The following is a 27,269-nucleotide window of genomic DNA, read 5'->3' on the forward strand; positions in this document are numbered from 1 at the left end:
AATATTTGTTCCTGAGTCATGAGTGTTTTCTATGTTGTTAGCAACATTAAAAAGAAGAACTAAAGGTTCTTTATTTGAAATATTATAAATATTGTTATTTAGTTGCCATAGCGGCACTTCTTCAATTTCTTTCCTACGACAATGTAGCGTGTTTTCTATTTTTACATTTTAATATTTTATTTTCACCAATTTTAAAGTCCAACATCATGTGAAGGCATTGTGAAGGCCAAGACCTTTTCATATGGTCCTTCTAAGGAAAAAATCAGTGCCGAAGATGGAATCACGCAATAAACTACATTGAAGGTCAGAAATCATTCTTTATCACGCCGACTTATTGAAGTCCTGAGCGGCGCATTATAAATGATAAAGAATGCAATATATTTCATTCTTCTCGCCAACGGCGCAATAAAAGAAGAGTAAAATCATCGTTTTTTCTTTCGCCGTCTTGCAAAGCCGAGCGGCGCAATACGAAGAAAAACGCAAGATTCATATGAATGAAACGCTATGATGCACCAACTAGCGCTCTCAGCGCGTGCAAGAAACATTCGTCTCGTGTAGTCAACGTGCAATCTGAACGCATCCCTTCGTGCTCGTGCGGGCGGCAGCATTGCGCAATCCTCGAGTTCCTCGACCAATCGCAGCGCCGTACGTCAACGCCGAGAGAACGCAACACTGCGATTCATCACACAGCGATAACGCGACGACGCCATTAATTCGTTTCGTGTTTGAACAATTCAATTTATTTACCGTATTAGTAAATTACTTGTGACTCGTGTATTAGTGTATTCTAGTAGTGTAATATTGTTTAGTGATTGTAAAGTGTAGTGATTGTTTAGAGCATTTTATACAGAATTGTAAAAATGTCAGACACCGAACAAAAAGAGGCAATAGCCGCGCGAGGTCGCGCCAAAGGCTCAATCACACGTTTAAAAACCAGCTTTGACCGAGAAGCGCTCATAAATTCGCCGATAGAGTTAGTGCAAGCAAAGAAAACTAGGCTTCTAGAAGCCTTTCGCGAATATGAGCGCCTCACTAGCAAGGTTGCCTCGCTTTTTTCCTCCCCACCAGCTACTCTCGCCACCGATGACGAGGAGGTGGAAGATAACTACATTTTAGCACAGTTAGATAGCATCATAAATGTTATCCGCCTACGGGACAATCCTCCTCAAGTGAGCGCTACCAGCAGCAGCGAAAATGGCGTAAGTGTCAAGTCGGAGAACCTCAAACTGCCTCGAGTCGTCATAAAAACATTCACAGGTAAATACACAGAATATTACGAATTTACAAACATGTTCACAGCCATGATCGATAAGTGTACTTCCTTTTCAGCGGTGCAGAAGCTGTATTATCTTAAAGGTTTTTTAAGTGATGAACCGCTCGATTTAATAAAAAATCTGCCATTAGAAGACAACAGCTACCCAGAAGCACTGCGCTTACTGAAGGAACGATACGATAATAAAGTTCGAATTACGCAAGAACATGTTAATACACTACTAGATATGCCTACAATCACGCGATCTAATGTCACTAATTTACGAAATTTCATTTCAGTTGTCAAACAGCATCTTGCTGCTCTGCAAAACCTGGGTGAGCCGGTAGATAAGTGGGATGCCATAATAATTTGCATCCTATCTAAGAAGATTGACCTGCCTACCTACAGAGCATTTCAACTGGAGCGAAATAACAATATGTCGCCCACGGTAAAAGAATTCCTAGGTTACGTGGAAAAACGTGCCCTAGCATTTGAAAACACTGACGTGCAGAAGGGGCCCTCGCAGAGCTTTGTCAGCCATTCTGTAGCTGCACAAGCAAAGCCGTCCGCGCATCAGCCTCAGCTGCAATGTTTATACTGTAAGTGTGCACACAGATTATATAATTGCCCGAGTTTTAATTTAGCTTCCATTCATAAACGCATGGAGTTTGCTTCAACAAACAACTTGTGTAAGATTTGTTTGTCTCAACACAAGCGCAAATGCAAATTTCATTTTCGGTGTAAGGTGTGCAAGCTACAGCACAATAGCTTATTGCATCAAGACAAGCCTACTCCTTCTGTAACTTTGTCTGCAACTAGGAATAGAGCCCATAATATAATATTGCCTTCTGCTCGAGTCAAGCTGATTACTAAGTCAGGGCTAGCAATATATTGCAAGGCATTGTTAGATGGTTGCTCACAGGCATCGTTCATTACACAGAGGATTGTGGACAAATTGGGATTACCGATGCAAAATACTAGTTCTAAAATAACTGGTATCAATAATGCCAAGCATGCGATTGACAAATGTATAAACCTTGATGTGCATTCTGCTGTTTATCCATTCAAAATAAATGTCAATTGCAAGGTTGTTGATAAAATAACAACAAAGTTGCCACAGATTCCTATTAACAAGTCGCACATAACATTGCCTACTAACTGCAAATTAGCCGATGAGAATTTTAATAAGCGTGGTGATGTGGATTTGCTGCTAGATGCTGGTGTCTTCTTTCAGATTCTTCTGACGCAGACGAAGAATAATGGAGACCAAGCAACCAAACAGCCTATCGTGACTGCGGGCAGTGCAAGTACTCAGGCACCGAGCTTTACAACCTCGAGTGCTGCAGCTTCAAGTACTTCAATAGCATGCGCCGCTACGCCACAAGGTCCTACACTAGTGCAGACATCATTTGGCGTGATCATCGGTGGTCGAATGCAGCTACCTGCAAGAAAAAAATCCAAACAGACTGAATGCCGTTGCTACAACTCACCTGATGTGTTTCATGCCTGCACCACGGTTCACTGCTTCGTGCGAGTTCGGTATTCGTAGTATCATAATACGTAGTGACAATTCACCTCCTCTCGAGTAGCCTATGGCGAGGGTAATTAACTTGTTCCGGGGAAGGACGGCATAGTACGCGCAGTTGAGCAACCCTTGGCAAAGCGGTCATATTCACAATAGGTCTATTAAAAATATGTGTACTGCCTATAGATTACTTAACTTAGCCAGATCTTTAGTTTAATGTGTTTAAAATGCCTATTGTAAAGGTAGCGGCAACATACTTGCCATCATAATTAAAAGAATTACGGTTCAAATTAGAATGACTACTAAGGAATGTCAAATGGTTAATTCTTAAATTCTGTAAACAAAGTCCTTTTGTTTATATATGTTAACATTTGTGTTGATTACCAGATCATCAGTTGTTTTCTTTAAAATGTAAGTTATATTAATTGAATTGTAATGACTCATGTTAAATGTTGCTCATATTAACATACGCACTTAATTTTATTTAATTTCATATAATCCTCGTGGCGCAATAATGTTAGCAACATTAAAAAGAAGAACTAAAGGTTCTTTATTTGAAATATTATAAATATTGTTATTTAGTTGCCATAGCGGCACTTCTTTAATTTTCACAAGCATCTTTTGTGTGGTTTCTAAATAAAACTCAATTTTTCCTATTTGAAATCTTTAACTTACAGTCCACAATCTACCTATGAAGGCCAAGACCTTTTCAATGTAATATAAGTATGTATTTATCTATGTATATAAGTATGTTTATCGTCGCCTAGCATCCATAGTACAAGCTTTGCGTTTGGGGCTAGGTTGATGTGTGTAAGATGTCCCCCTAATATTCATTTATTTTATTTTAATTTGTCGGTAGGTACCTACTCGTCTTTGACTCTAAGAAAATGAAGTATTTCGAGGAAGTATTGTAGTGAAGAATCTCTGTTCTTGTTACTTTGAAATACAAATTTAGAAAGACCTGTAAACTTCTCCGCTAACTTGCTAAACTTAATTTATTTAAGTGGGTCGTCTGTAGTATTCTGTGTACAATCAGCGACACAGGCTCTTAGTGAAGCAAGTGCGTACAGTTGGCGACACAATGCCATTACTTCCGAAAAGTTGGTGGCGTGTTACGGAGTTAGTGAATTGATTTTATGTTTATTTAGGAGTTAATTTCATAACTGAGTTAGCTAAGTTAACCGAGCGAGTGAGTTATAAACCTTAGAATGCAGATGTCGCTAGTGACGTTGTCACAGTTGCAATGACTAAATTCGCGTTGATTGACGGAAGGTCAGCTGGAGGAATTGGTAACGCATTGGACCGGCAATCCAAGGATGTGGGTTCGAGTCCCACGTTGGCCAGAGTTTGATCATCGTTGATTTTTTCATTGTGATTGACATCTGTATTTACAATTTATAGATTGTAATAATGTGGTACGTCCCACAATAAAAAAAAATATATATTCAAATTTGCGTTAGCTAAATTATGGTCACCATATTAGGAGCTTAGGTCGTGGAGAAAGCGGGACGACTTGGACGCATTCTACCCCAAATGGTGGGAAAATGCCGATGATAGGGTTGAGTGGAGAAAACGACGAAAACGTTTGCCCAGCAGTGGGACACCAAAGTAGGCTAGTAAAAAAAAATCTGAGTAAGAACTTAGGTTATATGATGGTATAACTCAGATAGTTTCAATGTTTATAGTCTAATGTGACGTTTAGAGCTTAGTAAGAGATCTGTGAATTAAACTTGACCGAGATTTGGAAATTCTTACTCTCGCTCGAATTTCTTAATATTACAATTTACTAGAGCAATGAAAACAAGTACCAGACATAATATATAGTACATTTTGATACAAGTGTGAGGAAATTCGCAACAAGTGGCAATAAATTAAAACACGACCGAAGGGAGTTCCCTATCCGCACATGTATCGTACAACGTTTTACAGTACATATGGCCCTTTAATTTTTTGACATACGCATGGAAAGTGCTCTTGAAAGTAGGACCATAATTATGTATGACCATAGGGTTTTTCCTGATGCAAAGGTTGTCCATCGCAATCCAACGCGGCAACGCAGCAAGCATGATGGCCACCTTTGCGTCGGGGGCAGTCCGGCCGGGCTTTTAGTTTAAATTCAGTTTAGTTTTTTTTTGCAAGAGGCTACTTCTATATTTTTTTTATGTTTAGATTATGTGTAATTTAACAATCGGTTACGGATTTGAGCTGGTTTTGATACCTTTACCATCGTCTTGGTGATCACGCATCTCACGCACGACATTTACTTCATTTTGCATGCACTAATCAGCGTGAGCGATCTTCAAGGTCGTATGAAAATAAGATCAAAACCATAACAAAATATTACATCTGAATCGGGCTCTAGGTTTTATAAAAGTGACCCCTAAAAGGTAAGCGATTATTCTGTATGGAACGGACGTGATGGGCAAAACCACAAAATAAATACGGTGAAAATTCTCGTCATAAACACTCTCCAAAAGCTCCGTATATCCACGATTTAACACGAATTTTCCATTAAAAACGCGAACTCGCATATAAAATCATACGTTCCCTCGTGTTATTAAAAAACAGACGAAAAAATACTACATTTAAAGCAAATGATGTGTGAAAGAGTGTGACGTCACGAACGGGGTCACAGCGAAAATGCAACGAATGAACGCGGGACGTGGATCACCTGTACCTAGATCCCCTACTAGAAGAAACACGAAATACGAACATTTATCGGTTAGGCTAAAACCCCGTCAATTATGACACACTCACCGCTGACATCAGAGGCCGACCGCGGTTATTTACCTCTCTATCGCTCTTCCATATTCTTGCGACAGTGAGATAGATGACTAAATTTCGATTTTAGAGGTATTCCACTTATTCCAAGTAGTCATTAAGAGTCACACAAATCCGCCGCCAAAAAACCGCTCTCATACAATAGAAGTTACGCTCTCATGTTAAGCTGACATGCCTACGATACATGGTACTTGGCATGATCATTTAGGTACGTAACACATATCAATGTCTGAGGGCCTACGACATGCTGCCTCTCTGTCGCACTTGTAAATTCGTACGTAAGTGTGACAGGGAGGCAACACGTCGAACGTGGTTTGCGGTAGGCCCTCTGGTGCTGGTTTCGTCCCTAAATATTGTTGTGCAAAGGAAAAAGGGCGAGTAAAAATCGTGTAAGTATGTAAAACTTGATCTTAAGATTTCTTAAGCGTCCACCGCAGCCTATAGGGACTTGAAATACTTTTTTTAATTTGCTATATTCTCCATCAATATTATGTTTTCCGATTATTCCTTTGTTATTATTATATTTTCTTTCATGTCGTGTAAAATGTCTTTACAAACAAATGAGTATGAGTATTCTTTTTAAAATGTGCAAATTGTATTCGTTATATAAGTTTACTCACTTTACTCTATCTAGCGAGCTATCTATAACGGTCACTGAATTTCACGGAGTGAATATGCTGAAAATCGCATACACCATATTAATTGCTGACGAAAACTTGAATTTTTACGTAACAAACCGTCGAATGGACGCGACTGATACTTAATTCAATGGTAATAATGAACGCATTTTTCGAATCCCGAACGTTCGTTTGGCGTTTTTGTTCTTTAATTAAGTTGGTGATAAAATTTCTGGAACGGGAAGTATTTTGTTGATTATTGGGACGTTTTTTGCGATGTTCAAAAGAAATATGTCGCTCATTTTTTTGATTTCAGTTCAAAATCTTTGTAGGCACTCTTTTTGATGTTTGTTATTCACACTTAAACTTTTTAATTTTGGTATGTTAAGATTAGGTAAGCAATATTATAAAGTTACCTAAAAAGGAAACTTGGTTTTAATATTTGGTCCTTTGAACCGGATAGGTATAAAAAAGTGGTCTAAATGTCTTTCCGACGGATTCAAACGAGGTTTACATACAGTAATAAACATAATTATTAGTATGTTTATCGATTCGTTACATTAGTGGACATCCACTAACCCGCTGGGTAGATATTGTAAAGAAGGCCTACCACTCCTACCAGGGAACTGCACAGGCGCCGTCCTAATACGGCGGCAAACAGTGCAGAATGGGGAGCCTTGGTGCACAAAACAAGTACCTCATGTGGTCGCGATTCTTCACGAGGAAACGATGAAGAAGAAGAAGATCCATTACCTTGCACTGTGGAAACTGCTGCGGCGGCCTGGTGACCCGCCAGCCCAGGAGTGGGGGGATGCAGACCAAAGCGGACATTAGCCAGACAGCCGCTATCATGAGGGCAGCGCGTGCTGGCGTCCGCGTCTTTAGGTAGTCGACCGCCTGGGGACAAACAAAAATAATATCGTTAGTATCGGTAGTATTTAGTGTTATGTATCGACCGAGTGACATAGGTACCTAGTAAAGTAAATTACGTAGACGGTTGCGTACTTGTATGTCAGTTTTGACTTGAGAGTTTTGACACTGTCAGTGACTCATGGTAAGGGCTCTAGTGTGCAAAACATTCAAATACGAGTAGACAGTCAAGACCAAGCAGTTGCGCAGCGAGAAGATGTTGATGAACTTTAGCCAGTCTTTCTCTGAGACTACGGAGACAACGTCTTGAAACGTCAAAGGTAATTTTAAATATCGATCGATGAATGTATCGAACAGTGAAGAATATAGTATACATTTATTATTATACGTTATGTCTATTTTTGTATGGGATTTTGAACAGCGCGCCAAGCGGGACGTTTTGGAATTTTCCTATACAAAATACACTTAACGCAAACGCGTACGTCACGTCACGTTATCGAGTGAAATTTACACTAGGGGTACTGGATTAAGGTGCAGTGGGTTCAGAAAACGAAGTTTTTAAAAAGCCGTAGCTCTTTTTTGGATCACAATACGGCTGCCATACATTCAATTAACAATCTTGAGGGCTTTTTCTAGTGACTTCCGCGATTCGAATCCTAAGTTTTTGACTTTTGCTCGATAGAAAACGATCACGAACATAGGTCTAAAACGGACTTTAAACATTCGTAACAATTTGTGCACAAAAGATAAAAATATGAAAATTGCTTCTAATAACGCGCAATTTTATGCTTGAGCGAATTCCGCGATTACTTTTTTTTTTAATTTAACATTAAATAAATAAGTTCAAAAACATGATATCAGCGGTCCCGTGCACGCAACTTCTTTGATCAGATGCCCGCTGGGCTTGAACGAAGGCGGTCCTATCGCGGGGCGCACTAAACTGACAGTTGGGTTTTGCAATTATTTTGACATTAAATCATATACGTATACGAAAAAGTATACCAGTAGACAAATTGTATTTAAAAAAATAGGGTAAATTAATTATCATCACATAGAGCTCGGGTCTCATCTTAAATTTGATTTGTTGTTGTTTACGGGGGATAATTATTGAAAAACGCAGTAAACTATCTCAAAACAATACGGTTCTAAAATCATTTAAGTAATTTGCTCCTTCAAACCCCGCTTAAAAAGAAAAAAGTTTGAAGACTCATACTTACTGATTGGAGTTAATTTTCATTATGCTGGTATTACCTAATATTGCGTAATTTTAAAAACGTACCCATGTGACTTCTGTACGTCAACGTCAATGAACTGATTGTGATGACAATTTTGTGATCTTGTATTTATGTTAGAGAACTTTTGATCTTCAAATATTACCTATTAATACGGAACGATATGTAAATATTTCGTGTACTACTTGAAAATCTTGAAGCGGTACACCTATCTTGTTGCTGTGAGGTCCGCCCAGATATATAATGCGGTTACGTGCTGTTCTGCAAACCTTCATGAAATCAAGAATAAATAAACGACTATGGTCTAGCCTCAGTCCTAGTGAGTTTTTGCGGCTCGTGAGGCCGGGATATACTTGCCTACGAGGCTGACAGGCCAATACCGTTGCGGACTGGTTTACTGTGATTGTCTATGTATCGATTGTTATCCAAATTTACTATAAAATAAAACAAAGTTTCTAGTTCAATTATATTCTGTGCATATTTAATTTTATTTTTTATACCTCGTCGATGACAAACAAGCATACGGCCCGTCTGATGGTAAGCAGTCTCCGTAGCCTATGGACGCCTGCAACTCCAGAGGTGTTAGGTACATGCGCGTTGCCGTGCCTAACCCTCCGCACCCTCGTTGATAACTGGCAACCATACTCACCGGCAGGAACAATACTATGAGTAGGATCTAGTGTTATTTGGCTGCAGATTTCTGTAAGGTTGAGCTCTGCTCTAGATCTGGAATGACATCCGCTGTGCTGTGTCCTACCACACAAAGCGAGATGTAATTCACAGTGCCCATACCTCTCTTTTGGACGTAGTTCAAGGACCAGAGGAATGTCCATATATCTTAAGTATTTCCGTACTAAATAACTACACAGATTCTGATTCTGAGCATATAACCGTAAGTTTACCAAAAATTTGGCGTAGCTGTACAGTCAGATGCAGAGAAAAACAATCCGCCAAAATTAAATTTCCACCCTGCCAGGACTTTATTTATTGATAAAGATAACGATATGTTTGCAAAAATGTAGTGATGAACATAGGTGGACAGTAATTTTGGATGCGTAGGGGAGAGCGGGGAGAAACGCAACACTTTGTACTTTGAACTTAGTTTCTGGCTAACCGTTATTATTTTGATGAAATTAATGTAGTCATATATAACTTCATTGCATGTTCTGTACATTAACATCTTGATTAACCTTATAATTGTGTATTTTGTATGTAAGTACCAGAGTGACTAAAAAATCATCTTTTGTTACTCATGACCCGTTGGCGTGCAGAAAGTAACACGTGTGGGTCAAAAGTAACAAGACACAGTGGGCTGTAATTAACATAATATGATAGGTATATCAAATCAAAAAAGTACTAATTAAATATGTAAATTATTATTGATCACACACTTTAATATTTGCATTTTAACTACATAAACATTAGCATTTTAAGAAAACAAATCAATATTAAGTCCTCGTTAGAAATTGTTTTTATTTCAAGTGATGAGGTCAATTATTCTGTTATAAACATGTTTTCTACTCAGATAATTCAGGGTCAGAGTTTTTTCACTCACAAATATGGCATACATCGTTTAAATCAGGGGTCTCCAAACTTTTCCGTCGGCGCCGAGGGGGGGGGGGGGAGGGTGTATCTGGTTGCTGCTGAACTGATACTGATAGGGCTGAACACCTGGAGCCTGCCTTCCGCGGGCCGGATTGGACCGCTGTCGGCGGGCCGGATTGGAACGCTTCGCGGGCCGGATTTGGCCCGCGGGCCGGGGTTTGGCGAGCCCTGGTTTAAATCATCATTGACGCATTAAGCATGTGACACCATATTAGATTCAATAGGTATATATTGTATGGGATGTAAATGTTACTTTTGTACCTATACGGCTTTGTTACTTTTGTACCCGACCGCATTTTTCTGAAAACATGAAATATATCTTTGTAACGGAATTTTGGTCGAGAAAATAAATTGCAATCAATCTAATCAATATCCCTTCGGGTGGCAGGGCCTCCGGTTGAAGGGTAGGAGAAATAAATAAATAAATAAATAAATATTAGGGGACATCTTACACAGATCAAACCTAGCCCCAAACTAAGCAAAGCTTGTCATATGGGTACTAGGCGACGATATACATACTTGTATAGATAAATACATACTTATATACATAGAAAACAACCATGACTCAGGAACAAATATTAGTGTTCATCACACAAATAAATGCCCTTACTGGGATTCGAACCCAGGACCATCGGCTTAGCAGACAGGGTCACTATCCACTAGACCAGACCGGTCGTCGAAATGGCGCGGCCATTTTTTAAAATATGCCCCTGCGTGGCAGAGGGCGGGAGCCGGACACTTCCCTAATTGGCGGCGAACCGGGAGACGGTTCCGTCATAACAAGCCCGTGAGTGGCAGAGACCGTCTCCCGGCCTCTGTGCGACATCGTATTTCGCGCCTAAAATAAAACCGTTAAAACTATGCCTTGCTTGTTCACTCTTGCAAGATGCATTCGTCAATAAACAAGAATGGTATTCCTTAACGGTCGAATTCCCGCGTAAAATAATCATATTAAATGTATTGTTTTGTCACAAAAACTGCTTTTTCTACAGTCAATTGTTTTATTTCCTAATTATACGTATTTTTATACATGAAAGTAGAAAAAAAATGGTAATAATATGAGATTTGATCAAGTCCAGCATAATTCACATAAAATAGAATGTAATTCATTGGTATACAATCAAATAAACCACTTTATGCTGAATTCAATAATACATAGTTAATATATATCCTTCATACATATTTTTTGAGAAACGGTCATATTTCTAACACGCGCCAAATTCGCGGTGAACATCCTGGAGGCCCCGCCACTTGACGTATATTTTTCCAAAATGGCCGCGCCACTCAACCTCAACCCACCGTTAAATCTGAGGCGCCGCCATTCAACGGCTTGTTATGTCTGTCCGTCTCCCGGCTCCCCGCCACTTACCGTAGAGACCGGGAGCCGGACAATGCCACTCTAGGGGATATGCAAATATTCAGAAAATGTATGTATTTTAATACAACGTAAACATCAAATAACTAAAAGTCGAAAAACGTACTTTTGATTCGAAAAATCACGTTGGGTCCTCTCACACAACCTAATAGCACGTGGCGCCCGTTTCGACTGAATGCAAGTGAAGGGGGCGCCACTGTCTATCACCTAATAGCAGCGGAGTGGTGTTTTGACTATTAGATACACCTACAGAGCAATAGTTACTTTCCTTTCCACCCGCCGTTACGTTTGTCCCCGCTCTCCCCTACATTTCACTTGAAAAAGCATGCAAAATTTTCTTATTAGCTAGGTACTACAATTAAATATATACAGATTGAAGCTAAGCTAAGGTAAGTAAGTTATACAATAATAACATCATCGGAATACACATATGATTTCAATGAAATTGTCATTGAATTGATTTTGCGCCTTATCGAAAGCCCTATTGAATAGAGTAGTACCTAAATAACGTTTTTCATCTGACGACTTCTGTATTTATTCGGTTTATTTAGTACGCGTATCTAATGAATTCGATTTTAGTTAATTTACATTTAAATACGTCACATGTGACATGAACAGACAAGGAGAGTAAGATAAAATATATTGTTTCTCTTCCTTCTTTCAATGGAACTTTTTTAGAGTTTCTCTTCCTCAAAGGAGGCTAGTGGTTAACACGAAACTCAAAATACTCTCATTTGCATCTTAAAAAAAACAGGATGGGTCACTGACCTGTCCCAGTAAAGTGAGGTAGTGTGCGTGAAGTGTGCTTGTGTGTGAAATGGGGTAATTTGACAGAATCTGAAAATTTTCCTCGGGCATACCTCGCCTTAAGGCAGATACCTAACAGATAGGTATATAGAACATGACGATCATTCAATTTAAAACATGGATAGAGATAGATGGATGTAAGTATACCAACTTTTTGTTAAAATCATCTATACCTCTACTATTTGCGTATATACACGGTGTAACATGAGGAAACCGAATAATTTTAACCACGCATTTCTGAGGTCAAAAGAAGTAAAAAATGTAATATGAGTTTAGGTCAATTTCGCCAAAAAACTTTTTTTTTTTGTTTTGTTTTTTTAATTTTTTGAATGTATTTGTACTTAAAACGAAAATATTACTTTGCAAATCCGCGAAAAGATAACGTGCTAGTCAATCAGTGCTAACCCGTTATACTTACTTGCGTATTTTTACATGCAATTAATATTCCCACCGGTTCCATTCCGTTGCCGGGCGTCAGACCGTCAACAACTCCTGAGGATGCCTCGTAGAGAGGCGAAACACGTGTCGAGGATTATTCTTTTGGTGGTGGTTTGTTATATTTATTTGCGTATTTATTTTTGCGGTGGGAGGGTGGGAATATTAATTGCATGTAAAAATACGCAAGTAAGTATAACGGGTTAGCACTGATTGACTAGCACGTTATCTTTTCGCGGATTAGCAAAGTAATATTTTCGTTTTAATTAATATGGATTTCCGCAAAGTAACGCCTGATTCTATTCACTATGTATTTGTACATAAAAAATAAATGTCATTGGTAAACTTGTCACTTAAAATTGTATTTACATTTTTTTTTCGTATATACTACTTTTTGCAAAGTGTTACTTGTCACTTTTTGACATCTATCAATAAGGATATTTAGACTACGCCCCATAGCAGCAACATCACCATCAAAAAGGCCTTTTACACTATGTAACAATAAAAACTTGTTTTTATTTTAATTAATAATATCTCTGAAACTAGGCGAATTTCAAAAAAGTTTATAGGACATTTTTGTCTCTAAATATGATCAGGAATACGCTGTTAAAATTATTCGGTTTACTCATGTTACACCGTGTAGTGTAAGTATAAAATGACCATGTTAGAGTACGTTCGGAGAGAGAAGAGTCGTGGAATGTATTGGACCCGTATCTATTAGAAACCTTCATACAGATCCGAAAACTAGTTTATTTCATAACAGTTACGAAGCAATAAACTTAACACTGGATACTTATCTTAATATCCTCCGTCACACCGATCCGGGCCTCTGCCGCACCGATGGTAAAAGGCCAGACGGCTTGACTTTGGTGCCGTGGCAGAGGGGTAAATGCCTGCTATGGGACGCTACGTGCGTTAGCACTTTCGCGGCCTCACACCTCGGCCGAACTGTGCGGGCGGCTGGTGCCGCCGCGGATTTTGCCGCGGCCAAGAAGCTGGAGAATATCCTCCGTTCGGTCCCTAAGTCTATCAGTTATATACAGGTCATTAATATTTACATTTCCACCAGCTGACCTGCTCCGGCGGCCACACAAATTGCTATTAACTATTTCCAAATTTATTATCAATATTTTTGACTCTGGAACACAGGCTCCTATGAGCCGTGGCAAAATGCCGGGAAAACGCGAGGAAGAAGAAGATTTTTGACTCTGGAAATATTGATTTCATAGAAAAATGTTACTTATTTTTTCTGTGTTTTTCTCAGACGAAGCAAGATATTTTGAAGAAGAAAATGTATTAATATACTAATGTCTTTAAGATAGTTAAATCTAAAAAAAGTACTTAATTGTTAGCCGTCTTATATTGCAACACAGATTTTCTGCGATGTCGATATTGACAGCACTCTTTTCAGGATGTTTGAAACCTGGTATTTAAATCCTGTTTACCTAAATAGATTAATGATTAGTTCCAGAATGATTTCCAGTCTATGTTTTATTTGCATCGCATTTTCTGTAATGTAAGTAAACACACTACAATCATAATTCAACATAATGTATTCAAAATAGTAATATTTATTACACGCACGAAGGGTTCCGTACCATAATGCAAAAAAAAAAAAACGAAAAAAAAGCAAAAAAAAACGGTCACCCATCCAAGTACTGACCACTCCCGTCGTTGCTTAACTTTGGTCAAAAATCACGTTTGTTGTATGGGAGCCCCATTTAAATCTTTATTTTATTCTGTTTTTAGTATTTGTTGTTATAGAGGCAACAGAAATACATCATCTGTGAAAATTTCAACTGTCTAGCTATCACGGTTCGTGAGATACAGCCTGGTGACAGACGGACGGACGGACGGACGGGCGGACGGACGGACGGACGGACGGACAGCGAAGTCTTAGTAATAGGGTCCCGTTTTACCCTTTGGGTACGGAACCCTAAAAAGGTTATAGATTAAAGGACAAAAGGCAATTCTCTAAAGAAGCAAAATACACAAAAAGACGCATACTTCTTATGTAATACTAATAATGTTCTTATCTTGTACTTTTCAATGTCATGTTGTGGGTATGAATCATCATTCTCTTGTCCTTGTCCCATTCACTTGAAGTCAGCTCAGCATCTTCCACACCTCTCTGTCGCCCGTCATCTCATCATTCACTTCCGTTCGTTTCATATCATCTCTCACACAGTCCATCCACCATCCATCCATCCACCTTTTTCTCGGATTTCCTTTCTTCGTGCTTCCTGTTGTGGGTATGAATAAAGAAATAGCAAAAAATACGAGTACAATAATATAAATATTTGTGCGGCAGCCGCCAGTGACCACTTAAGTTAAGCCGGAATAAAGGCAGTCAGTTGTGTTATACTCATGTGTCCTGCCAGACTGCGCCAAATAGCAAACCGTTACGCTGAAGCACAGATCATTTACCAAATAGCAGAGATTCATTGATATATAAGATTTGTTAAGTATAAGAAAAAAAACAGGACAAGTGCGAGTCGGACCCGCACACCGAGGTCCCGTTTTTACCCTTTGGGCACGGAGCCCTAAAAAAGATTGTCTTGGTGACATGCATCTCACGCATGACCATGACTTCAATTCGCATGCACCAATCAGCGTGAGCGATCTTTAAGGTCGTAAAACCATAAAAATTGATAAATTTTAATCGAGCTCCAGTTCTAGTCTCACTACAGCACGATCTATATTCAATATCCATTGCTCTGACTACCTATCTGCCCGATTCGAACTTTAAGATACGTCAATTAATAGATCTAAAGTCTATTTCAATAGAACTTGCTAACTATGTAAACAAACAACGTAACTTTGTTTTATCACTGTTTCTCTTTGAATTTTTACACCACCTCATCAAATACCATTGAAACCATACACATATACACTATTGAAACGGTCCGTTCCGTAAAATACATAAATATATAACTGTACCTTGGATATTCAATTAAAAGTTTAAAATGGGTTCATAAGTTAGGTTATGAGGACCTGATGGAATGACGGTTTTGTTTCTTTTAAATTCTACAATTGCCTATGATGGGTAGTGTTGTGACTAAAGTTTGTGATATAAACCCGCTACACACTACCCAACCCATGATCTGTACCTACCGCCGCGGTTATAAAATACATCAATACATCATTCTTAAGTACTAATTTGTCTTCTGATCGTGATTAAACAAATTAAAAATATGTAACTACTTGTTTTTTACTTTGGTATTTGATTATTCGAGATGGTTTGACATTAGTAAAGTAGTAAGTAGAAGTCTTGCCCATCACTAGTAAATTCATCATTCAGAGACAATTTCAATATGGCGGTTTGTTTACATAGTTAGCAAGTTCTATTGAAATAGACTTTAATCCATATCGTTTCTAGATATATTAACTGACGTGTCTTAAATAAATAAATAAACATTGGGGACATCTTACACAGATCAACCTAGCCCCAAACTAAGCAAGCAAGATTGTACTATGGGTGCTAGGCGACGATATACATACTTATATAGATAAATACATACTTATATACATAAAACACCCATGACTCCGGAACAAATATTAGTGTTCATCACACAAATAAATGCCCTTACTGGGATTCGAACCCAGGCCCATCGATTTCGCAGGCAGGGTCACTACCCACTGGGCCAGACCGGTCGTCTTAAAGTTCGAAACGGGCCGTATGTCTTTATAGCAACGTGTCCGTCCGTGGATCAAACGGTCATTCACCCCAAACTTATCCAATCTGATGTCCGACGGACGGACGTAAAACGGAATGCATACAATTTGAATGGAGCCTCGTTTGCTCTAAGGTGGCGGTATTCGATGTTTTAATCGAGACATTGCTATGATTATTCATCATCTCTCTAGCATTGTTCTGGTGTTTTGCTACTTCTTACCTACTTGGTGAGTTCAGGATTCGCTCGGCAACTAAATCCCAAGAACTATTTTTATATGCAAACAATGGGTACGATGGTACTGTTAACTGACAGTTCATAAACCTTATTAAAAAAGGCATAAGGTCCATCGATGGACAGTTAAGAGTGTTGCTGTTTGTACTAGATTTTTTAAATAAAGGAAAAATATAAATATTTACCGCTTTGGGCAAAATTGAAACTTGGTAAAAAAATCCCCCATTTTATATTATTTCCACTCAGAATCACGAGCTCTTTCGATTCTAATACGTGAAAAAGTGTCCCCAGAATTTCATAGATTTTTTTCCGTTTTGTTACGTATTAAAACGTATTCAAATTGACCAATAAAGTTAGGGGCATGTTGTTTGCAGTAAAAATGGGAAAATCTTGTGATACTATTAATATGAAAATCCCAATTCAGTCGCAAAAATTTTAAGAACAACTTTAATACAAATGCCTACTTTCTCTTAACCAACTGAGCAAGCGTGCGAATCTTTCTCATCTTGGCTTTATCATTGTCGGGTAAAAAGTATTGTATCTTAACAAGTGTGGTCATGTAACGAAGATATTAATTAACAACTCGAATGCGCCTTTGATATAATGCACGTTCAGCATCATTTAATTTCCCCATGTGTATGCAAGATTAATCCACTTGGGTCTTGTTTTATAGACGGTTGATGTCTGAACTGAATGAATTCATTAATATTCAGACTGTTTTATTAGATTATTTTATGAATTTACAGCAGCTCGGAGCAGACGTTCGATTGGTTCGAGTATAAAATTGAGAAGAAATATTCGAGTTTATTTTGTGATATCGTCACGTTCCTATTTTTTTGCTATTGTGTTACCATTTCCCCATATACTTTGTATGGCGGTAACACAAAGGAAAGATTGAAAAATGTATGGACATTTTAGTACACTTTTTTTCTCCTATAAGGATGAAAAGGGCTCGCGATTCTGAAATAACACAAAAGTGGCAAAAAAGGTCACAATATATATATAAATGGCAAAAAATAAAAGAAACGCTCATTTATGATATATAGATATGAGGCAAAAGTGCAGATGAATCGCCTGATGGTAAACAATTAACGTCGCCCATGGACACCTGGAACAACAAAGGGGTTACAAGTACGTTGCAAACCTTTAAAATGGGAGTATCGCGGGCGTGACAACCATAATTTTATGATGCGTTGCCGTTGCCATAGTCATTTAGAAACATTTGAAATACGTGTTTAACGACATTACTGCAGTCAGCAGCAATAGTTGCTAAGCGGGTGAGGTGTTCAAAATTACCTTGACGCGCTCTTATTCTCATAACAATAAAATCGCGTAAAGATCATTTTGAACACCTCACCCGCTTAGCAACTATTGCTGCTGACTGTACAAGACTAGTTTACACATATAACCAATATTAAAGTCGTCAACCAACACATTATCGAATGACAATAGCAACGTCAGTCCGAATTTCACAAGATACGGCGTCAAATAAATTTCAATCGGCAAAATAAAAGAACGGAGTGACGGGCGAGGAGCGAGAGGCGCACTGGGTGCGAGATTTTTAAGTTAGTCTGGGAGTTAAGTTCTCACCAGGAGACTTTTCACCAGAGAAGAGTATTTATGCTTCATGTGCATAAGGACCTTTTGTAGAATGACGAATTATGTAGTAAAAACTACGCTGTGGGCTTCTCCGGCACTGAAACAATCTCCATGCCTTTCATCTAAGTCTGTATCTTTAGGTATAAATAAAAGTAAACAAACAATTTGTAAATTTTCGAGGAGTTATAACATTTATTAGTTAACAAACCAAATACAAAACCGCCTGGATCAGTCATTGAATGACCTAACTTTACGACCTACATTATTTGATCATGTAATATTTTCATCTACCCTCAACTTTAGGAGCCATTTGAGGGTAGATTTTGTTTACCTTTATTTATGCGTAAAGATACAGAATATAATTTGGATCAGCGGTTTCTCCTCTTGTCTGTGTATACATGATAATAATCCCGACCGAATATTTAGCGATCATTTTTAATTTTATGTCACTTTTTTTGAAAACAAATTTTGCTGCTCTATACAGTCGAACCGAGGATTGAACCCACGAATACACTTAAGTAAACCATTTTGACGACCATTTCGTAAACAAGTTCATTTCTTGACAGTTAATGTAGGTATTCAGTGGTTTCCCATGGCCCCTTCAAAACGGTAAGAAGGGTGACGCCGGAGTGTCTTTTAGTGGGTATACTTCCTCTCCCCCTCTCAATAGGAGAGGGCAGCTGCAGGAGGGAGTCCCACATATCCCCCATGGCTCCACAAGTCCCCAGGCCGGGGGAATGCGTAACGCATTTTACCACTCCGTCAACAAAAAAAAAAACAACGGGTTGCACTCCGGGAGTGCCGACAGAAGTGAAAACTCAATGACTAGTCCAAAATGTCTGCAGCACTATGTATGATTTACCCATCCTCCTTTCTATTGAAAAACTTTAGTTCCGAAATTGCTGGTCAGTGAACTTGTTTAAAATTCGAAATTCAAATTTGTAGCGTTAATTGTTTAAAATTGGAATAGAAATTGTAAAGTTACCTTGCAGACCTCGCATCTAAATATATTTGGTCATGATATTTTGAGTTTCATTCACCAGGCCCCTGTTTCACCAACGTGACAGGTGCGACGAATTGTAAAATCACTGTTGCTGACGTCACAGGCATCCATGGGCTACGGTTACCGCTTACCATCGGGCGGGCCGTATTCCTGTTTGCCACCATCATGGTATTATTAAAAAAAAACTTTATGATATCGGAAAAAAACAGATATTTCTCTTGCTAAGTTTATGACAATTGTCACAAGAAACACTACAATTGTCACGAAATTCCGACATATAACTCATTACCTGTCAAGAATTACCTACAATTCTTCTAAATCTTTGACAATTGTCAGAAACTTCGCAGGAGAAATATCTGTTTTTATCCGATATAATAAAGTTTTTTTAAATAATACAATGATGGTGGCAAACAGAAGTACGGCCCGCCCGATGGTAAGTGGTAATCGTAGCCCATGGATGCCTGTGACGTCAGCAACAGTGATTTTACAATTCGTCGCACCTGTCACCGATGTGAAATTGGGGCCAGTACTAGAGTTCACTTTTATTAGAGATTTCATCAAGATGTAGCTTTATTGAATTATATTTGAGTGATATAAAGTTATTAGCGATTCCATCAAGATGTAGCTTTATTGAATTATATTTGAGTGATATAAAGTTAGAATGTAACAGTGAGATCCTCGTATTTTAACCCGTACAAGATTAGAACCTTTTTCATGTAATGTCATTGAGTTTGTCTTTATTGATTTAAATGCCATCTAAATGAGTGGCCATCTAAACCTTACGGTCACGTGATCGCGTTACGCTGTCTCGAGTTTATCATTTTTTCCCCACCTCAAAAAGTGCCCAGCGCCGCTAAAGAAGTTTTCACTTCAAAAAAGGTACTTATTCAGTGGCTTTTCTCTTAGCGCGAAGGCGCGAAACGAGACGTATTTTAAATTCATTATACGCCAAATAAATTGTTATTATTTTTCTAGAATAATTCATCGCTCTGTATACCCCGTCCGTGAAACAGAGGCGCCGGGGAATAAACTGCAGTGTTTATCCACGTAGCTTTTATTGCTTAAGCCGGAACGAAAATGCAGTGTGGACTGCAGTTCTCTTTGACGACTCTTTCGACTGAATCGATTCTTTGACGAACAGTGACTGCTTTTTTCTACCACTGCTGGGAAATTTCAACTAATCGAAATATAAAACCCATATAAAAATGAACTAATTTATTGTATATTAAGTGTTATAAAATGAATATAAAACTAAAATTACCTATAACTATAATTAAGTTAACTAAAGCTAAAAAATTAAAAATACCTATTATCGTGCCATATATGTCCAGATAGCGAAAAAGATGTGTTGTGTGTGTTGTGTGTGACTCTAGTTAATAATGTAAAACATGGAAGATATTTCGATCAGTCGAAATTGCTCCCCTGCACCTTACAGTATTTGACGAACATCACTCACAGTTATTGTTTTATAACATACAATAATATGATAAATGTTATTATTTAGACAACACATAAAGAAGATAAATACCCGTACTAAAGGTCTCAACTTAATGCTCGAACAACAATAAAAACATTTTAACTCACGTAACTTTAGTCGTAAGTGAAATTAATATGTCTATAATAAAGTTACTAAGTTTCTCTTTAAGTTAAAAAGGTCATAACTGACAAACTTTTTCGTCAGAAAATTCGTCATTTTGTAATATAATTTTTTCTAAAAACAAATGGCGTAAGTATTTAAATTATGAACGAGTTAGATGCTTTTTTTTCTGTTGTATTAGTTTTATTTTCATCGGCATAAAAAGAGCTTGAGCGTTCCGAGGATTTCAAGGCACGAAAAACAAATCAAAAATTGTATGAAATCACTACTTTGCCTTTCTTGTGGATAAATGCATGCTTCACATCAGTTTTTCGAAAAGTAATGAGAGCCTTTAACCCTTTAACGGTCAAGACTGAAATAATTCCTGAATTATAACCTCATCGCCATTCTATAGTCCAAAAAATTCTGCAGAAGAAAAAAATACAAAAATATGGTGTTACAGGGTGGTCTTTTTTGAGACCGTTGCCCTATAAAGGGTTGTGATAATAACCTTTTGACATATACTAAAATCATAAGAAAATACTTTTATGCAGTCGGTCCGTAAAAAACTCAAATAAACCAACGGAAAAACAAGATAATTATTTTAAAACTAACCGCGGTCCGCGCAAATTGTATGAAAACGACGATTTTGCGGTTTGTATGTAAACGAATGAGGTTCAATCGTCCTACCAACCGCTATTCAATTGGGTTGGGTGACACATGTTTTAATTTATAACATCAATATATTAAAAAAACCGCATTTACTTCATAATGAAATTAAAATTATACTTTTAATTCATTTCTGATGAATTTTATTAACTGTTTAGGTGTAATCGCATTAAGGCCTAGCTTCCCCTATAGGTTAGAAGATCAGATGGCAGTCGTTTCGTAAAAACTAGTGGCTACGACAATTCTTGGGATTAGTTGTCAAGCGGACCCCAGGCTCCCATGAGCCGTGGTAAAATGCCGGGATAACGCGAGGAAGAAGTTTTTTAATACAAATAAATTCGCATATAGGTATTACTGGCATAATAATATCACCATTGCAATTCAGCCCAAATAAACCAAACCACCAATAAATTCAACTTCAAAGGACTCCCCCCCGCCCCCAATCAAAACTCCCCGCAATCCCAAATCCCATAATACGTTAATGGTGTATATCACTGCGCTTACCCAGACTAATTATAAAAGGGCGTGTTGTAGTACAAACATGATGGCGGTTACGACGTTTTGTGTGTAATGCGGTGAAGGAGTGCTGTTATTCGATGCCGCATTTGGCTGGATTTAGTATTAGGCGGTGCGAGTTTGGAGCGGTGAGCGATACACATTCTTGCTTTTTGAGCCAATTTGAGCTAAGACTGCTTTTTATTAGTGTCCGACCGAAACCGGATTTTTTGCCGATACCGAAATCCAAACCGAAACTTAAATTTTGCTTTAGTTTTGTGCCGCAACTTGACAAAACCTGGATGGTACTACTGAAAATTTTAACCAAGAAATTTAGTCAAAGATCAGCCTAGCTATTTTTAAGCTTACAAGGTTGTTAAAGGGCTATTTCCAATGTTTCGTACTGAGCAGTATTTTACCAAAGGTATTTAATTTTGAAGATAGACGATTGTAAGAGAGTTTTTAGCAATATAAATAAAATCCACATTAGGTGCCAGTTGTACCATCTGCACTTGACAGACTGATCAACGCCGCCCGGCGCGCCGCGGCGATTTACTATGAAACTTTCCATACCATCGAATTTAGCGAACACTTTAACGATGTCAAATAGTTTGGTAAGCACTCCTGTTTAATGGGGACTCCTTTCTGAAAATCTAAATTTTTATGGACATTTTAAATAGCATAATAATCATCAAGTTTTATGAAGTATCAAACCAGCCACCATAAATTTTGCGGATTATTTGAAATCCTAAAGAAGTATAGTGAAATGCTTCCTTCTTATGACTTATGGCACAGTCCAGAGTGCAACAGTAAGCTAAGCGGTGATCTGGGCGCTTTGGGATCACTGTTGTTGTGATGGATGTAACGATGTAGACCGAGCAACTGCATTCGGGAATTAATAATTTTCGCGCATCAGGTTTATGATACAGTAAAGGTTGCAAACCTTTAAGTCTGGCGTCCACTAGATTCTCCGAGGCGAATCGAATCGAATCGCAATAATTCGCCTCCTATATTTTCTATGCAATTGCGTCCATTGGATCGTCCATCGTCAATGGCCGCAGTTGCATAGGAAATATAGGAGGCGGATTATTGCGATTCGATTCGATTCGCCTCGGCGAGTTTAGTGGACTCCAGCCTTACATCCTTTTTGACTATACTCTGTATCTCTAGGTACTTAGATAACAGTAAACAAATAATTTGTAGATTTTCGGGTAGTTATAACATTTATTGAATAACCAACCAAATACAAAACCACCTGGATCTGTCACTGAACGACCTGACTTTAACCAACATTATTTGATCATGTGATGTTTTCATCTACCCTCTACTGGCTTAAGAAGCCATTTGACGGTAGATTATGTTTACTCTTTTTTAAATTCCTAAAAATACAGACTATAGTGACTGGCAACATATTTAAATTTAGAATCTGATTAGATCGGTATTCCAGAAGAGGCAGTCATTAAGACTAGTCCAATATTGTTACTTAGCTAACCTTTGAGAAAGGAACAGAAAATATAATGAAGTGCAGATAATCCATGTTTTATTAACTTCCACATCCTCCCTGCTATAATCTCTATCTAAAATTATTTAAAAAAGAGTAAACAAAATCTTAAGCCAGTTGAGGGTAGATGAAAACATTACATGATCAAATAATGAAGGTCAAAGTCAGGTTTTGTATTTGGTTGCTTAACCAATAAATGTTATAACAACCCGAAAATCTACGAATTATTTGTTTACTTTTATTTAAGTAAGTACCTAAAGACACAGAGTCGTATCCGTTAATATTACAATACCATATAAATAGCCTAAAATTCGTTATGATAACATCATCCTCAGAATAAAAGCAAGTTCTTAATTACTTGTCATTTGAACTTACAGACCTTACTAACCTAACCGCTAACCTGTACCCTTACCACGAGTTACTGACAGTGTCAACACTGACATAATTATACGCTAACGTCTACATAACTTACTTTCCATACATCTCGCTCGTACTGACATATTGTTGTAATAAGTCCACTTGTTTGTTGGATGTTTTCCTTCATCAAAATTGGACTGTAGCATATTCAATTATAAAAGTACAAGGAAAGATGAAACGCGTTGAATGGTAATAATTGAGCCTGGGAGCTATCATAACTTCCAGTTCTTGAAGTTTATAAAGTAACAATGTTTATTAATAAGTAACAATATCAACTACTACTATTAATTTGACATCTGCTACGACTCGACGTGTTCCTAAAGAACATCATAGAAGGACAAATAGAGGGAAAGAGAGGAAGAGGAAGACCGAGAATCAATGATTTCAACCAAATAAAAGAAAAGGTTCAGGTCGTGTCATACCAGAAGGTTAAGGAGTTGGCAGAGGACCGGACGAGTTGGAGATTGCTCCACCGACAAGAGCACAGCTCTTAAATATAAAGAAGAAGAGGAGAAGAACAATATCAAGAGAATTCTATAATATAAACTTTGCGCACCGCGTCACAGTTCAGTAAAAGGAAAATAACTTAAACGTAGTAACAGATACACTTTCAGTTTTGAATGATTCATGGTTAATTTCACTAGACTTCTATCGACCCACAACTTTGACACCCACCCGCTATACAGATACCCGTGAACAAGATGCATGTAACTGCGTCGAAATATCGGGAGCTCGAAAACAGTACAAAAGGTAATCACGGTCCATATCCCGGTCGATATAAGTTTGAACCGGTCGAATGATGGCAGTAAATGTACTGACTACATAATTTACTTTGACAATATTCCTCTAGTCTAAATTCTCTTTGCCAATACCAATAAAATTATTCGCGTATTCGCCCCAGTTGGACGGAACGTGTTACAACAGAAATACAATGGCTATAAACATTAAGTTTGCTTTACGAGGCAGAGATCCGAATTCATAAACTATAACCCGTTATTATACTTCGTACATTTTGCGGTGACTACAAAATATAGTGGCGATCAGTGGAAGGTAAAAAAAATACTTTAAAATTTTTTTTCATTTCTCATGCTCTGAAAGAGGGTCATTGTTGTTTTAAAAGGTGTGCATAAAATGATACGTTTCTGCCCTAGAGCATTTTAGGTTCCAATTACGATTTTATTAATTTTTTTACGATAACCAATTGAAATTTGGGTATAAATGTACTCGTATTGGTTTACAATTTCCATTCTCATATTTGACTCCCCATTCCATAAATAACGATACTTTTGCCTAAATTGTTAATTGCAAGTACCCTCAAAAAATACTATTAAAATTTATACTTAATCATGTTTTAAAAAAAACACATGCATTTTACGTTCCTCGTATTCCAAATGAAAAGTAGAGTGTTTAACTCGGGTGAAAGGCATCATTTCAGCCTCGAACTATTGGCGCTCGAACGCACTGTATCTTGTGCTTTCGCTTTAATCGATTTTTAATATTCTTTATATATATAATAATCGTCATGTAACAAACGATTTCCTAATACGCCTTTCTCATTCTATTTTTCATGGTTTACAAACACATTTCTTCTATTACAAAAAGTTGAAGATGATAATCTCTGTCTGTCTCTTTCAATCATGTGGTGTTAAAAAGTGACACTTATTTTATCACATGGATTCATAATACGCCTACTGGTAGCCACTTTCCAAGTGAAACTTTCAGTTTCCTCTATTTTTCAAGGATCCTTTTACCATCCTTTAACCTTTTTCCAGGCCGCACCAATTACAAAGTTTACCCAAAAAATCCAAATGTATTCTAATGAATCCACCTTTGATGATTAATTTGAAGATAAGTCACGTTTCCCGTAAGTGCAATCTAATTTGAGCCTTAAATCGGAATTCTAAAGTTGACATTCTATTGGCGCATATGTGGTTGATAAATCGTACTATGCCTGGAAAAGAGATAAAAATCCAGGAAGCCCTCAAACTTTATATGCACATGCACATCTAATGCATGAACTACATTTCATTGCAGTCAACAATCTGCCGTCAATCCCCCATCTCCGTGCAACGGTCGTAACATCGCAGTAAATGCAACTGTGTATGCTTTATGCCTCGTAAATGTTAACTTATTCATGACATTTACAAGTGTAGAAATAGCTGCCGCGATGAAACTCGAAATAATTTAAGTGCTTCGAAATGGGAATAATTTAATTTCGGTACAGAATAATAATTTATAGCGGATCTTAAGGGGCCCACAGATTACCAGTTCGCCGGACGATATCAGCCTGTCAGTTAATCGCAAAAGATGACAGTTCCGAACAATGGGGTTGGCAACTGTCAAAGATTTATATGGCGCCATCATAGCTTGCCCCTTTTCTATGAGATTTGGATTAAAGGGCAGGCACCCAGGGCATAAAAATCAATAAAAAAAAAATTTACAATTGTAGGGATTGATAGGGTAAGCTATGCTGGCGCCATCTGCTGAATACTTTGACCGGCCAACCCCATTGACAGGCAGCTATTGTACGGCGAACTGATAATCTATGGGCCCCTTTAGTCTCTTCAGGAATGACTCTGCCCACAAAGATGGTGGTCTTGGGTTTGAATCCCGATGTGGAGATTTTTACAGGACTACCCAAAAAATACACTACTTTTTTACTAGAAGCAAAGAGAATTGATTTTAATAGAGAAGTGAAGTCTAAGTAAAAAACATGCCCATTAATTTGACATCATTTGCGGTCATTGAATTGTCAAACGTCAACTTTTGATATTCAGAGTTACCGCAAAATGTATGGAGCTGTACAGCGCCATCTCGTTTACCTAATGTAAATTCGAAGCACGAAATTCTCTTCGATTGTACGCATCTTCTTTTCAATCAATGTATCTTTGGTAGAAGATTAGTTTAGCACCCCTGTGTGTGTGTGCTGTTTGTTTATACAAATATGTGCTAAGTAAACTATTAGTTTTGCGGACTCTCAAGTATTACGAATCCTGAAAATACTCACACTTGTAAGATGTTTTGTGAATCCACACTCGTATTTTAATGCTTTTCATTATCCTCGTAAGGCCCACCATACAAAGTTTTCCTAATTTTAATTTGAACCTTGTTGTATAGTAGTTTAGGGTTATTTTCGTTTGTTTTAGGAAACAATGAAACAAAAGAAATGCTACCTTATGTAGTTTTTGAAAGGTTCGAATTAGATTGAAACAGAGTGTACATTGTAATGCACATTGGGCCTTACGAGGTTATGTAGCAAATCACATAAACTACCATTGAACTATTATTACTACGTATATAACCGGCACTGAGGGCCAGTATTTTGCTCCATTAGTTGTTGCCGGCCGACAACAAATTATGGAACCGGAGCGTTAGGGCTGATTTAGACGACGCTCGAACTCGCATGCGATTTGAGTTGCATTGCGGTCTGTTGGTTACGTCCAATTCAACCGACCGATCAAAAACCGCAATGTAATGAAACTGGCATGCGAGTTCTCGCACCGTCTAAAGGAGCCTTTAATCTCGCGGCGCTTACGACGTTTTGATCGCGTGGTTCACGCCCCGCTCCCCTCGCCTACAGGTTGCTATTGCGACAATTTCAT

At 38.0% G+C, this 27,269-nt stretch overlaps 2 protein-coding genes, 1 long non-coding RNA gene and 1 other non-coding gene across 5 annotated transcripts in view; 3 read left to right on the forward strand and 1 right to left on the reverse strand.

Moving 5' to 3' along the window:
- Positions 1–27,269, reverse strand: part of LOC134801122 (alpha-2 adrenergic receptor) — a 670,379-nt gene that overhangs the window by 347,502 nt on the left and 295,608 nt on the right. For both annotated transcript variants that reach the window (XM_063773657.1, XM_063773656.1), the window contains exon 4: positions 6,929–7,072. In XM_063773657.1, coding sequence (XP_063629727.1) covers positions 6,929–7,072 — 144 coding nt within the window. The remainder of the gene's footprint in view (positions 1–6,928; positions 7,073–27,269) is intronic.
- LOC134801197 (uncharacterized) overlaps positions 1–27,269 on the forward strand; it is a 369,363-nt gene that overhangs the window by 96,264 nt on the left and 245,830 nt on the right. The window lies entirely within an intron of this gene.
- Positions 861–3,271, forward strand: LOC134801318 (uncharacterized). The gene is made up of 2 exons (XM_063773861.1): positions 861–1,257; positions 1,552–3,271. The coding sequence occupies exons 1-2, from the start codon at positions 861–863 to the stop codon at positions 2,799–2,801; spliced, it is 1,647 nt and encodes a 548-aa protein (XP_063629931.1). The 3' UTR covers positions 2,802–3,271.
- Positions 4,049–4,120, forward strand: Trnaa-ggc (transfer RNA alanine (anticodon GGC)). The gene has a single exon. It is a non-coding gene; the product is annotated as a tRNA-Ala (tRNA).

The sequence above is a fragment of the Cydia splendana genome, chromosome 21 (genome assembly GCF_910591565.1).
Source record: "Cydia splendana chromosome 21, ilCydSple1.2, whole genome shotgun sequence".
Lineage (NCBI taxonomy): Eukaryota > Metazoa > Arthropoda > Insecta > Lepidoptera > Tortricidae > Cydia > Cydia splendana.